The sequence below is a fragment of the Desmodus rotundus genome, chromosome 8, assembly GCF_022682495.2.
Source record: "Desmodus rotundus isolate HL8 chromosome 8, HLdesRot8A.1, whole genome shotgun sequence".
Taxonomy (NCBI): Eukaryota; Metazoa; Chordata; class Mammalia; order Chiroptera; family Phyllostomidae; genus Desmodus; species Desmodus rotundus.
The window spans coordinates 86,282,773-86,297,514 of NC_071394.1; the positions used below are offsets into that span (position 1 = coordinate 86,282,773).

The 14,742-nt window shown below is 42.6% G+C and overlaps 1 protein-coding gene across 8 annotated transcripts in view; it reads left to right on the forward strand.

The window, feature by feature from the left end:
- ARHGEF3 (Rho guanine nucleotide exchange factor 3) overlaps positions 1 to 14,742 on the forward strand; it is a 309,293-nt gene that overhangs the window by 154,358 nt on the left and 140,193 nt on the right. For 6 of the 8 annotated variants that reach the window (XM_053929748.2, XM_024556529.4, XM_045192228.2 and 3 more), the window contains one exon: positions 14,442 to 14,504. In XM_053929748.2, coding sequence (XP_053785723.1) covers positions 14,442 to 14,504 — 63 coding nt within the window. The remainder of the gene's footprint in view (positions 1 to 14,441; positions 14,505 to 14,742) is intronic. The other 2 variants (XM_045192229.2, XM_045192231.3) reach the window with 1 other exon arrangement.

The following is a 14,742-nucleotide window of genomic DNA, read 5'->3' on the forward strand; positions in this document are numbered from 1 at the left end:
AAGAAACACTGTACATAGGACAATGACACCTCAGTCCCCTTCAAAGCAGACACCTTAGGACCTCACACAGTTCTCCCAATTGACATCAGCTGCCCCATCGTATTTTCCTGAATCTCATTGATGGTCTGAAATCTCTTCCCTTTCAAAAGTGATTTTAATATTGGGAAAAGCCAGAAGCTGTAAGGCACCAAATCTGCACTGTGGGGGGCTGAGTCACCTGAGTGATTTGATGTGTTGCCAAAAAATTCCCCATGAGACATGATGCATGAGCAGGCACATTGTCATATTGAAGCTGCCAATCACCAGTTGCCCATAGCTGTGGCCTTCTGAATCAGCTGAATAGTTTCTGTGGAGGAATGTTCAAGCTTAAACTTGAAATGTGATGCAGATCCAGCAGTCATTTTGAATGTGACAGCCACACAGAACACATGCTCACTCAACAATGTCTACCGCCCCCACTAACTAGTACAGTAAAGTTGTCATTGTTCACACATGCACATTCCAGTCCATTCTCCTTGGCTGCCAGGTTACATCAATGTCTGCAAACTGTTCTTGTTGTATCAACAATGCTTGGACATTTTCTGGACAGACCTCATAAATAGAGTATAACCTTGAAGATAAATAATGCACAAAACAATGTAAGTAAATTCTAGCTAAATGCTGTTGCACCCAGAAAAGAAGGATTGAGGTTGGTAAGCACTGGGTGCGTGTTAAAGGTGACATAGCCCCAATCTGAGCTTTTCCCCTTTAAGCCAGGCAGTGAATTAAAAATGTAATACCATGCTGTGTATAATACTCACTTTTCTGCCCAAATTTTTGAAGGAAAAATAAGGATGCATATTATACATGGGTAATGCTAATTCTGTATCTATATAGATGTCTTAATTCTTTTATTTATGCTTATGCATTAAATATGTAACTCTAGAAAGCAATAATTATATCTGTATGCAAAATAATACCCTGGAATATGATAATCAGTTTTATTTCTAAATATAAATAAATAAAAAATTGAATTAAAAAATTAAAACGAAAGATTTTTTTTTCCTGAAAGTTTGGGCCAAAAATGTGGATGCGTATTATACACGAGCGTGCATTATACACGGCACAATATGGTAACTTTCTTATTATGCAATCTGATGCCAGGTAAACCCTGTTGTAGCAGACTCTCCCAGTGCCCCACTCATATCCCTTAGGCTCCCTTCAGACGCTACCTACAGGGTCCCCTGCACCCACCTATGACTTCCTGTGTCCTTCTACCTGAGGGGTTGTCCAATCAAGAGGGTTAACATTCCGAGGGGCCCCTCTCCATCAAAGAGAGGCAGGAGTTGGTAGGCTGAATACTCCCACTTCCTCATGCCTTGGTGGGAAATTATGAGGTGTGTCCTACAGTCTGTTGGGAGGTCCTCAGTGGATTGGACTCGAGCTGCCCACAGCTATAACCTGCTGACTCCATAACCCACTGTGGCTTGCCTCCTTTCCCCATTGCACCGCTCCACTTCCCATAGTTCCTCCTGGCATTCACCTCCCACATGAACAGCTTATACCTAAACCTTTACCCGAGCATCTGTTTTGAACAGAACCCAAACTAAGACAGCTGGTAAGCATACTGCCTAACATGGTCTCACAAACCACTGTGGCACCAGACCTGTCCTTTGGGAAATACTACCCCAAGGCATATACCCAAATAAGCAACTTTCCATTTTCTTTCTTTAAAGTTTAAAAATATATTAAATTTTGTATTGTTCAACTCTCTCTGCCATTTTCCCTAACATATTGGTGATGCTGTGTTCTGATGAGTAACACTGTATCCCATTTTTGCTCTTCCTCTTCTAATATGCTGTTATTATAATTGGCTAATAAACTCAGTGTTCCTGAATTTGCCTGTGTAGTTAAACCATTGTGTAACATTTATCGTTTTTTTGCCAATGTGAGACATCCAGTGAGTAGAATAGCACTGTTTGTTGTGGTCACTCAAATTAAATGTTTACTGATGAATCGTTGATGAGCTCTGGCTGAAACACAGCAGGCTGGTGTTGCCAAACGTAGAGAGCCACTATTTGGCAAGCTTTTGCAACATCCTGATGAGAACCAGGAGCCCAAAATTAGGGAGATTGAAAAGGTGCTTCTGCAAGATGAAGCTTCAGTTTTGGCATGGGTCCTATTAGCAGTTTCAAGGCAGAACTGAAGTTCCAAGGCAGAGAGGGTTTCTTGTTTTCAGGTTTGGGCCCATGCCTGGAATGCCTGGTCCCATGGAACCTAGACTGTTCAGAGAGTGGGGAAGTCCAGGATGCGATACACGCCGGGACATATCAGAGAATCACATGCATGGGCACTGGCCAATCAGAATAGGCATCCCGTACTGTTTGTGGGACAGATGGGAGGAGAGAACTTGAACCTTTAATGATGTGAGGTCTTTAGAAGCTCTCCTTCCCTATCCATCCCCACCTTTGCTTGGCTGGCTCTGTCCTGTCACTCAAATGCATGTCCCTCCTCCAACAAGCCTCCCTGACCACTGTCTCTAGTGGCTGTGCCCCTACCTCCTTTCATATTGCCCTGGTTTACTTTCTTCATAACAGTTTGTATACTCTATAACTAGCTTGTTTATTTGCTTACTGGTTTATCATCTCTGCCCATACTGTTCCCTACTCAACTATGTTCTTCCTGAAGGCACAGACTGTGTCTCTTTGCTGACCCGTGCATCTACTGTATCCTGCACGGTGCCTGGTATATCATAGGTGCTCCATAAAATCTATGTTGAATGAATGAACCTATCTAATGAAATTCATTTTTTCTGAGTTTCCTGTTGTTCCTGAGATTCTCTTGTCACAGTTCAGGAATATTGTGGGCCCCAAGTAAAAACTGAAATTTTGTGGATGGCATGTGTTAGTGTTTTTAGTCTTCCTGAAAAGAAAGGCTGTAGCTGTATACTTGCCATTTGGGGATAGGTGGGTTACTTCAGTCAACAAACATTTGTTGAGCTTTTTCTGTGTGTTGGGTTAAGCGTTAGAAATGTACAGGGAAATTCTGGACCTGAAAGAATTCTATTCTTAATAAAACACTGATTTCCCAGGAAAATGGATTAAATGCTGGATAAATATGCCTTGATTCTGCAAAACCCAGACCTTGGTTTCAGACTTCAGGATAAAAGTGATTGGGATGGGCTTTGAAGCAAAAATCAGGATTAGAAAATTTAGTGCAAAATACTTCCCCCATCCCAGCAGCCCATTTGTGGCTCACCACAACTTTTGCTTTTTTACTCAAAACTTGACAGGACATGATAGTACCATTAAGGAAGGGATGTTCTGAATACCTGCACGTCTCTGGCGTTTGGGGGCCCTTTGCCTCCCTCCTGTAATTTGGGGTTGTGGTGAGGCCCTCCTCCACTTTCAAAGACAGCTGCAGAAGGAAAATGTCCCTCTAATCACAGCTGACGTCTTTCCAGACACCGCACCAAAACAGTAACTGGCTTTCGCATTATTGTTCTGATGGCTTTTCTGCAGACTCTTGCCAAGAATATTATTCTCAAGTTAGTCAAGACAACTACCCTGAAAACTGGTGACCTTCTCTGTGCTAATGAACTCTACCTGGACAGGGAGAAGGGTCTTTGTCACATGGACAGTCCACAGCTTCTCTGGAATTGCCTCCAGAAGCAACATTGTAAGGAATTATATTAAGAGACATTGTGCCCTGGCCAGTGTGGCTCAGTTGGTTGGTCGGGCTTTGTCCCACAAACCAAAAGGTCACCAGTTTGAATCTCAGTCAGGGCATGTGCCTGAGTTGCAGGTTCGGTCCCTGGTCAGGGGAAATGTGGAAGGCAACAAATTGATGTTTCTCCCTCACATAGATATTTCTCTTCCTCTCTCTCTCTCTCCCTCTCTCTCAGCTTTCCCTCCTCTCTCTCTCACACAGAGAGGGAGGGAGAGAGAGGACCTGGTTTCAAGGAGAAGGGTATTATTACACAGTTATTTTGCTTATGATCGTTTCTTTCTAAGACAGAGGAACATCTTTAAGGATAGATAATCTGTTGTGAGAGTTTCCAGTTTCATTTGGGAAAGGGCAATTTTTTAAATTGAATCCTTAAATTATATTCTTCTTGGGCCTAAGGAATTGTGCTCCAGTTATTACCAACCAACTTCTGCTCAGTGCCTGGGTGGACTTGCTGCCTTGTAGGAGCACAGGGCCCACACACCCAGGGGCTGGCAGATCCAGCAGAGCTGAGCCCTTGGCAGGAGGCGCATGGAGGGCCTGTTGTCCCCTGACATTGAGTGCGTATGGATGCCCTGAGGAGGAGCGAATGGGCATGGGACTGTTTACAGCTTTTTTTTTTTTTAGGATGGGAAGGGAACATATGTACACGTTATTTATGAATTTATAAATAAATAAATGTACATAAATGTATTTGTTTTACTTTGGGCAATATTATTTTAATATACTTTTAAACTTATAGCAAAGTTGCCAGTCTAGAATAAGATACTCCCAAATACCCTTTACCGAGACCCACTGATTGTTTACATTTTGTCTCATTTGCTTTATCCTTTCCTGCCTCTCTCTGTCTCTGTGTATACTTATATATAGAATATATATATATGTATTTAACATATGAATGTAAATATTTTCCTTCTTATTTGAGAAAGAGTTGCAGACATTAATTATGTCCCTTTAACCACAAATACTCCAATTCAGTGTGTATTTCCTAAGAATAAGAGCATCCTCTCACACAGCATAATTATCAAAGGCAGGAAATTTAGCATTGTCAAAATATATTAACTCATCCACCATTTATTTTTTAGAATTTACCAACTGTCACAGTGACAAATCCAGTCCAGGGCCATTTGTTGCACTTACTGCCCTGTCTCTTTAGTCTGAAGCTGTTTCCCAGGCTTCTTCGCGTTTCTTGATTTGGACAGTTTTGAAGAGAAGAGGCAAGTTACGTTGTACAGTATCCCTCAGTATGAGTTTATTAGATGTTTCTTCTTGATTAGATTTAGAGTATGGATTTTAAAAAACTATCTAGAGTGACAGGAGAACACTGTTTTTCAGGCTGTGGCTAAGGCATGACCAGCCCTGGGGTCTTTCTGGATCAGAAAGGCAGAGACACAAATGAGTGAAGCACTGAGAACTCTCCTTGTAAAATCAGGTTCCCAGGATAAGCACATTTGGAGCCAAATTGTGAGGTTGGACCTTCTAAGTTGGTTAGTTCAATGGAGTGATTCTCTAGAAATTAAGAAGTTATTTGGACATTCCCTGAACCATATGGATAAATGTTTTTGTCAAACCATCCCATGTGGGAACAATTTTTAATAAGTGGGAGTTCATTATGTGGTTAAAAATAAGTGAATAAACAAATACAACAGGGCCAGGGAGGCATCAGTATTAATAATGTTTTATGAACCAAGGTTGTGATTAATCCAAGTCAGTATACTTCAGATCCAGTAGAAAAGTAAAATAAAATAATTATAATCATTAGAGGCCTAGAAAAAAGTGCTCTGGTTAATTTGATTTTGTGCCTTTGTCATATCCCAGTATTAAAAATCTTTGTGAATATGAATCCCTTCTCCCACTTTAGATTGACGCCCATAATGGAGTTTTTCTAGAACAGTCTTTCTGGAAAATACACTCGCTAGCTGTCTGCCCTGGGTAGACGAGTTTTCTGTCTTCTCTACTACTCCCCTGGGCTTGAGTGCTTGGGAGGGAACAGTGGGCTGTCAGTGTCTGTGAGACGGCAGTGACTCTGGCTGTTGGTTGGCCATCGCGGCTGGTGGGGGCACAGAGGGCTGGCTGTGTCTCCTCCTCCCACTTGCTTGGTTGAGTATGTTTTCCTTCCCACAGAAGAAGAAGACCTTTCCTTGCCCAAGAAGAACTCACCCCTGCTTCCAAACTAGCTATGGGTCCCATGTTCAGAGGCCAAAATCAGTAACTGGGGCTTTTCCTGGCTTCTCAAAATCAAGTTAATGGGTAGACTTTTATAGATTTCACATATTTTCTCCATGACTTTTCCCTCTGGTGGTTGCTCTCACTTGCTGTTACTGCTGCTGTTGCTACTATTCATACTGAACACTTGAGTAGGGACTGTGTACCAGGCATAGTGCTGAGCCCATTACCCACATTCATCCATTTAACATTCACAATAACCTTTGTGTTCCCATTGTATAGATGAGAAAACTGAGGTTCACAAAGGTGAAGTGATGTGCTTAAGATTCTACAACAAATAAATGGCATAACTAGGATGGGATCCCATAGAATCTTATTTTAGAGCCCACCTAGCATCTTCAAACCACCATTAATGACATCTGAGTGCAAAATCTCATATTATGTTAGTTAAAGTCTATTTACCAATAGCTCAGGGAGCACCAAGATTTTCAGGTTCTACACCATGTGAGCACACTGAAAAGTCTAGAAGAAAGGAATAGTGCTCCTGGATGCTGGAAAAGAGAGGATATTTTTAAAATAAGGAGAAAAATACTCCAGCAGGGTGTTAAAAATGGAGTGGGGGTGTCCCTCTTTCAGTTCTCTTGCTCACCCCTTGTAGCTTCAGACAGCAGAGAAACAAAGTGTGGATCCTTTCCCTGCTCAGACGTGAGGTAGTGAGTCAAGTTCCAGCTAAGGGCAAGCACGAGAACACAGGATCCTTTTGCTAATCTCTCCCCAAAGGAGGTACAGATGAAAGACAAGGCATCAAAGCCTCTGCAACCACCAAAGTTGTTTGCCAGCAAAGAGATAAATCAAAAAGGTTTGAGATCTGGTTTGAATTTAATAATTATAAATGACTGATCAGGGCGCTTTGCTGTCAAGTTGGGAGCTGCTCTCTCTCCATCGGTGCTTCTTTGCTGATCTGGTCACTTGGTTATTAAATAGAAATGCCCTCTGATTAGATTACAGGGCTGTTCCGACACCAGTCAATTCAATCTTGGCCATTTAAAATGATCTGGCATCGCATTTGTCCTGTCTCTGTGCATGAAGTGGGAACGACATGTAGCGAACGGGACTGAAGGTATCCAGAGAACTCCCATTTCTAACCCTGTGTGAGTGACGTGGCTTAGAGGATGGTCAGGATATACCCCAGGTCTCCTATCCACCCTCCTGCAGGTTCCCCCATCTCCAGCACCCGCCCTGCTGCCTCTCAAAGTCAAACAACAACAGAACAGCTGTGATAATCGTAGTAATAATAAATACGGTAATATCCACAGTAGTGATAATAATTTCCATTTTTAAATCTCTTGCCATTTGCCTGTTCCTGTTTTAAATATTTTATCTCCTTTAATCCTGGAAATAGTCCTATGATGGACAAATCAGTTTATAGAAATGTTTTATAGACAAATACGTCCCTTACACCTAGCACCTGGCCCACCGTAGACCGTCAGTAACTGACTGTTGAGTGAGTAAGGGATAGAAAGGTAACTTGCTCAAGGTCACACCCAATAGCAAATGGTGGAGATGGATTTTGAATTCAGGTCTGTCTCATTTATGCTGTTAATTGAAGTATAGGTAAATGCATTGTGAGCCTTTTTATATTGTTGTAAAACACATTGTTTTAAGCAAATATTTATTTCTATATCATTTTAATATATTAATTTAAATAAAACACCTATTGTTTTAAAACAATGTAAAAAGAGAAAGAGCATTGCACGGCAGAAGGCTGAGTGGTTTGGGAATCAGGCTGGCCTAAAGAAAAATCCCCTCTCCAGCATTTTCTAAGCTTGTGACCCTGAGCAAGTCACTAAAGCCTTCCAGCTTGATTGTCCTCTGTAAAATGAACACAGTGCTTACTTAAACTGAGTTAAAGAGAAGCTTAAATGGACCAGTCCTTTAAACTGTGAGCACACTGGGTGGCTCCCTGCAGGTACCCAGTTCCCTCCACTTTGTATTGCAAGGAGCTTGGTGATTCTCCTTTGATTCTTAGACTCAAAATCTCAAAGGATTCCAAGGTTTGGGTCTAGAGAGAATGCAAACTGAGCCCAGTGAGGGTAAAATATTTAGGCTTGGACCAGGACCAGCTCTTCTGAGGTTAGGGTCAGTGCTCTTCACAGACAGCCTCGCCCAGACCAACAGAAAAAGCAGTTAGTTGTTCATGGACAATTTACTAATGAGATTTAGACGTCTGCCCTGTGCTATCAGAATGCAGCTAAGCCTGAAAGGAGGCATCCATGGAGTGATCCCAGGAACAATGACACATGGTGAAAGTGGGTTGGAAGGAAGACAGGTGAAGGCTTGAAGTTAAGGCAGCAGGATGGAGTCACCGGTGATGAGTTCCAGACAGAGCCCACCTGATCCATCCTGAGATGCCTATGTCTCTGTCACTCACATCTGAATATACAAAGGGCTGTTCTCTGTTGCAAATTAACAAAGGGCCTCCTGGTTGTTTTTTGATTTGAGAAGCATGGGAGAGGTTTCCCAGCAGCCAAACACTTCTAGAAATGTCCCCATCAAATGCATAACCAACAGGGCTAAGGATCAGATAGTACATTCAGGCCCTTTGTTTTCATAAGCTCCCCTCTGTAAGTGCTTTTCCTTCCTGCCCCAGAGAGGCACCTCAGCGTTCAGACAAAGGGCGCAGGTACCCATTTAGTTTACTATTATTTCCTTCAGCTGACTGTTTCCTTTCAAATGAGGTGTTACCAGTCTTGGACTCCTTGCTCCTAAAGCACAGAGGCTGAGTGTCCATGCTGTTGCTCAGGGCAGTGTGTGGGTAGATGCCCTGGTCATGGGTACGCCTTGTCCTTGAACAGGTCTGACATTCCTTCCCATAGGAGGAGTGGAAATCACAAATGTTCCTCTTGCACCAATGTCTGAACAGCCTTCATTTCTTTTAGCCTGCCTATGTATTTGAAGGAAAATAAATACCCCCACTGGCAACCTTATTTGAAAAGCAAGAATTGTAGCTTGAACTTGTGGGTTTTGAGTCTCCAAGGAAATTTGAGGTTGAAGAACTTCAGCCTTCAGTGATTTTGCTTTTGAGGTTTTGATTTAATTTTGGCAGCCAGGTGGTTAGCGGAAGGGAAGGGTGTCACCCTAAGAACACTGGCCTCCTTTATTCATTCTTTTAGTCACTCATTCAGAAATTATTCATTGATCTACCACACAGGGCACTGGGGTTTAAAGTTATGTGCTCCAATCAGAGAGCGCAGACTAAGGCGCAATTACTGGGCTCACCCCGAGCGCTTTGTTTTCATGGTTGAAAGGGAGTGGACTGTGCGTTGGCTTCAGTAAATTTGACAAGAATAACAGGGTGGGTCTGTGGCTCCTCAAATTAGCTGAGAACCTGTGAGACCAAGTGTGTAAATGCAAACAGTTCACACAGAGTGTCATTCCTGCCTAGGAACTCCCCCGGGGAAGCTATGCATGGTTTCCGATGCACAGAAGTAAAATGGCTCATTCCCTACCCTACCTAGGACCACACAACATTATCTAGTCTAGATAGGCTTACTGATTTCAAGGCCAATCCTCTAGTAGAATAAAAGTTATAACGATGTTGCCTCACAGATTCCTGATGTTCAATACTTTCTTAGACCTTCTCAGTGGGTGCGATGTGCTCTCCCAACTCTGGGACGAGACGGTGGGGAAACACATAGCTCGAAGCTAGATAGATATAGGTTTGAATCCAGGCTCTGCCACTTGTCAATTATAGAACTTCAGGCAAGTCCTTACCCCTCTCTGAGCCCCTGTCTCCTCCTCTGTAAACTGGAGATAATACTATTATCCTCCTACCTTGTGGAGTGACCATGAGGATCAAATGAAATCATGCATTTAAGGATTTAGCTCTGTGATCAATATGTAGCGTGTGTTTAACAGGCTAAAGCTGCCATTATCAGTCTGAGTAGTGTCATTATTAATCACTTTGGTGAAGTTCAAAATAGAGCAGTACCCTGCCACACCCTGTTTTCTGAGATGCTCATTTGTCTATGTCTCCAGGGCTTAACTTTGCCGCTGGTGATTTATTCCGTGAACTGTTGCTTAGATCATTGGCATGCAAGAGCTCCCCAATGCTTTAGAAATTCTTGGGTGGAATTTAGAAGTTCTTGGGTGGGACGTTCAGCACGTGCATGGGCTGTTTCATGTGCACCCTCGTCATCACAGGGGCTGATTAGGTTGGCTGGGCTGCGGGAATGGGCACCCTTTTGATTCTCTCCACTTCCTTCACCTGCATCCCTCCTGGAGTTGGGTAATTGGTGAAGAGGACAAGTTTCCCAAAGAGAACAGGGCCCAGGGCATCAACAACAAAAATCAAGAACTATTCCTCTGGGGGGAGTTGGCCAAGTGCCAGGCACTAACAGGGTCTGGGAAGATGACCATGGCAGACCAAGTCCTGCCTGCATGGACTTACCTCTCCTGAGGTCAGCTGAAAACCATAAAACACAACACTAAAGTAAATTATCTTCATAAAATAGGCATTTCCTGCTAGTTTCTGTCTCAGCACCTCCTCTGACTCATTCACAGCAGGGATCACAATCTAATTATTATTTTTTCTTTTTATTCCCAATTACTTGGCAGCGATTGCACCTGGCTCATTCACTGCTGTATCCCAGGACTCAGAGCAGGGCTTCACGCCTCACGAGTGCTCAGTGAACATAGAGTGAGTGGGCAAATGACTAAGTGCTGCCTTGGGAAATTTTTGCTTTGGGCCAGAATTTATTTATTTACTTACTTTTTTTCCACCCTGCCCCTGGGCCAGAATTGAAACTTCACATTCCTTCTTTGTTGTTGGCAATGGTCAGTCACCACCCTCTATAGTGGAAATTGAAAAGAAAATACACTTTCATAATCCATTCAGCTTTTATTCCATAAAATTTCTGGATTTCTTAAGGAGATCATTTTATCCCAGATTAACTGTCCATGGCTTAATTAAAAAGTCAACTAGAGGACATTTGTCTTCTGGATTTGACACTTGTACACAGAAGTGTCTGGGGTTAGGGGTGCCTAGGAGACTGGGGTTCAGTGCCGGGTAGTGTGTTGAATTGGTCTGGAGAGGACTGAATGCCTGCGAGGAAAAGAGCCTCTTACTGTCATGCCCTGGCCTTTACCAGAGCGGGCTTCTTGGGGTGACAGGCCACTGTTGATGTGCCATGTCGATGACATCATTAAGGCCCAGGAGTGGAACTCTACCAGCATAAAGTTCTACAATCTGACAATACCAGGTAGCTGTATACATCTGTACAGCTTACAGTTTGGGTAATATATAACCATTTATTGTGCTTCTACTATGTGCCAGAATTCACTCCAGAAACTATATACAAATCACCTATGAGCTTTACAACAGCCTGACCTGGTAGGCATTGTGTCCACTTCACAGATAACATCTAACATCCTCAGCCCTCTCTTGGCATTTCCAAAGATCCCTGGTATAATACCGTAGCCTCTCAAGGCAAGAGAAGCTGGACTCAGGGATAGCCCAGGTTGTCCTTGGCCATGGCACACCAACACAGCTGTTCCCCACTCTTACCCTGCACCCCCTACCCCTGTACTAACTGATTGGAGCCGTCTGCCATTTGCTGTGCTGTGTACTCCTTCTCAATACAGCACTCCAGGCAGATACTACCAGACATTCTGGATTGCAGATGAGTCATAACCTATTTGTCAAACGTGCTTTAAACAGTGTATTTGCCCTAGGAATTAGAATCCTGGATTCAGAGTATTACACCGCAGCTGTGTAACTTTGAGCAAATTGCTTATTTCCTCTGACCTCAGTTTATTTACCTGTAGAATGGGAGCTCTCCATTGCCGTACTTGCCTCTTGCCTCAAAGTCACCATACAAGTAAGTATAAGCCAGTGAATTGGCTTCACTGATACCACAGTGCTGCTTCTAATTGTAACTAGATATAATTCAGTAAGGGTCAGGACCCTATGCAAATGTGAAGCATTCTCAAAAGTGGCAAATGGCTACTACATCTTCTCAAAGCTCCCCAAAATGGAGTGTTTGACTCCCTAAGAACTTGGCAATTCCTGAGCACCATCCCAGAATGGCTGGTTTAGAGTCCTGGCTCCTGGCGTTGGATTTCTGAATCATTCCACTGCTTGAGTGCAGTAACATATAGATCTAGAACTCCACTACTCTGGATAGAACCATGTTCACCTTTGGGATTTTAAATATCTAGGTGGCTGGCTATGGCACAGGAGGCCCCAGTCCTCTCCCCACCTTTGTCTGGCAAACTCTTATTCATCCTTCTGGCCTAATCAACTGTCTCTTCCTCAAAGAAGACCTCCCCAACCTCCACCCAGTCCAAACTAATGAATCCTCACCATGTTCCCAGAGCCCTCCAGCCTATGGCTGAGTGCCTACTGTGTACCAGGAGCTCCACTAAGCTCTAATATGTGTTACCATAATCATTCCTCCCTCTTTGAGAATAGAAGCAAATGTCCTCGCCCCCATATTAGAGTTGAGAAAGGGTGACTCAGAGAAGTGAAGTGACTTTCCCTAGGCTGTTTGGATCTTACTGCATTATAGTTAATCATATCGGAGCCTGTCCCTCCTCCATGAATGTAAGTTCCTTAACCTTGGGAGTTGCTGATCTTTGCATTCCCAGGAGCAAACACTTGGCTCATAGTAGATGCACAACACATCTTTGTTGAACTGAAGTGGAGAAATACTAGAACAATGATAGTAAGATGGACGAGGGTAGGTCTGGTTGCTTTCCAGTCTCTGCCAGTGTTCACTCTCAGGGTCTGGTAGAGGAGGAGGAAGGGGTGGGCTTCTTTGGGGGCTGAAGGCTCTTGACTCCATTGTCATTTCATGTCAGCGATTTGATCCTTTGGTAGCTTTCTGCCAAGTAGGATAAGGAGACTTAGCAAGTCACAAATTAGGGACTCAGTACTTGCCTGGTTGGTTGAGCTGGGATTCAGAAGAGACGTGAATATGCCTTTGATGAGCCTGTATTGTGGTTTGTAGATGGAGCTTCTGTTCTTTTTATATAGAGGAAAATATATTTTTCTTCATCTAACCTGGCAGACTTCCTTGGTCATAAGTTCATTTGAAGTACAATGTTCTTCATTTCAAGTAATAACTTTTCTGAATCTCCGTGTTTATGGCTATAAAAGAGAAAGGAACATTGGAGATGGTGTGTTAAGGTTCTTTCTAGCATTCTGGTTCTGCAATTACATCAGGACCCTGGATGAAGTTTAGAACAAATTTAAATTACCCAAGTACAAAGCAGCTCTAAAAATGGAATATCTCTAAGTGAATTAAATTTTCTTTCTAGTCTAGTTTTTTCTTCCAAGCTAGTCAGAATCTGAACTTTATGTCTAATTGGTAAACCTTGATATATGAAGATATTTACCCAAAAAAAAGAAATATAAAGAGGAACAAATTTTAGCAGCATGAATACAAATAATAAGGCAGACCAATTATCCTAGAGCTTAATACTTCCTTGTATATAATTTTATTTAATCTTTTGGTAAAGATTTTGAAAACATGTATTTTTTTATTGTTCACATTATTACAGATGTTCCCCATCCCCGCACCCCCACCTTTGCCCACCCCCACCCAGGCCCTGTCCCCCTGGCCTTCACCACACTGTTGTTTGTGTCATGGGCCATGCATATATGTTCTTTGGCTAATCTCTCCACCTTCTAGTATCCAGTACCGCAACCCCCTCCCCTCCTGAGATCTGTCAGTGTATTCCATGTATCCATGCCTCTGGATCTATTTTGACACTTCCCTAAAGAGGACATATGTAGGCCAATAGATACATGAAAAAATGCTCAACATCACTAATCATCAGAGAGATGCAAATTAAAACTGCAATGAGGTATCACGTCCCATCTGCCAGAATGGCTACTATCAGTAAATCAACAAAGAACAAGTGCTGGTGAGGATGTGGAGAAAGGGGAACCCTTGTGCACTGCAGTGGGAATGAAGATTGGTGAAGCCACTGTGGAAAACAGTATGGAGTTTCCTCAAAAAATTAAAAGTGGAACTGCCTTTTGCCCCAGTGATCCCACTTTTGGGACTATAAAGAATCCAGAAACACCAATCAGAAAGAATATATGCACCCCTATATTCATAGCAGTGTTATTTATAATAGCCAAGATCTGGAAACAGCCCAAGTTGCCATCAGTAGATGAGTGGATTAAAGCAAAAAAAACTAGTACATTTACATAATGGAATTGTATGTAGCTGTAAAAGGAAGGAACTCTTACTCTTTGCAACAGTATGGATGGACCTGGAGATTATTATGCTAAGTGAAATAAGGCAGAGAAAAACAAATACCATATGATCTCACTTAAATGGGGAACCTAATGAACAAAATAAACTGAAGAATAAAATAGTTTCCTGGACTTCCTTAGGCTTTCTTAGAACTGTTCATTTACATAGCTTGGTTAAAGGTTTTGGGCAACCAGGTAGGAATGACAAGGATTGCATGTGCTCCTTGACTGCTTTTCTTCTTTCCTTAATCAAAGCCATAATCTATGTTTGCATCTGAACTTTGTTTTCTCATTTTCTTTACAGCGAAAACGGAAGCAGAGTGCCCAAGATGAAGATGCTGTTAGCCTTTGTAGTCTCGACGTAAGTGTAAGTGCAGTCCTTCCTACTCGCCTGCCATGGGAACGCCTCTCATCTCTGAGTCTGTTCGTTAACACGCTGTGCACATTAAGTAAAGTGGGCTTCTAGGATCTGACTATGGCAGTTGTGACCTGGGGGAAAACTCTTTTTAAAAAATATTTCATTTTTACTGGAGAAAGCTTTGTGTCCAACTTAAACTTCCAAGCCAAGTTGTTTATCACCCATGTCTTTTCTCTCATAAAATGAA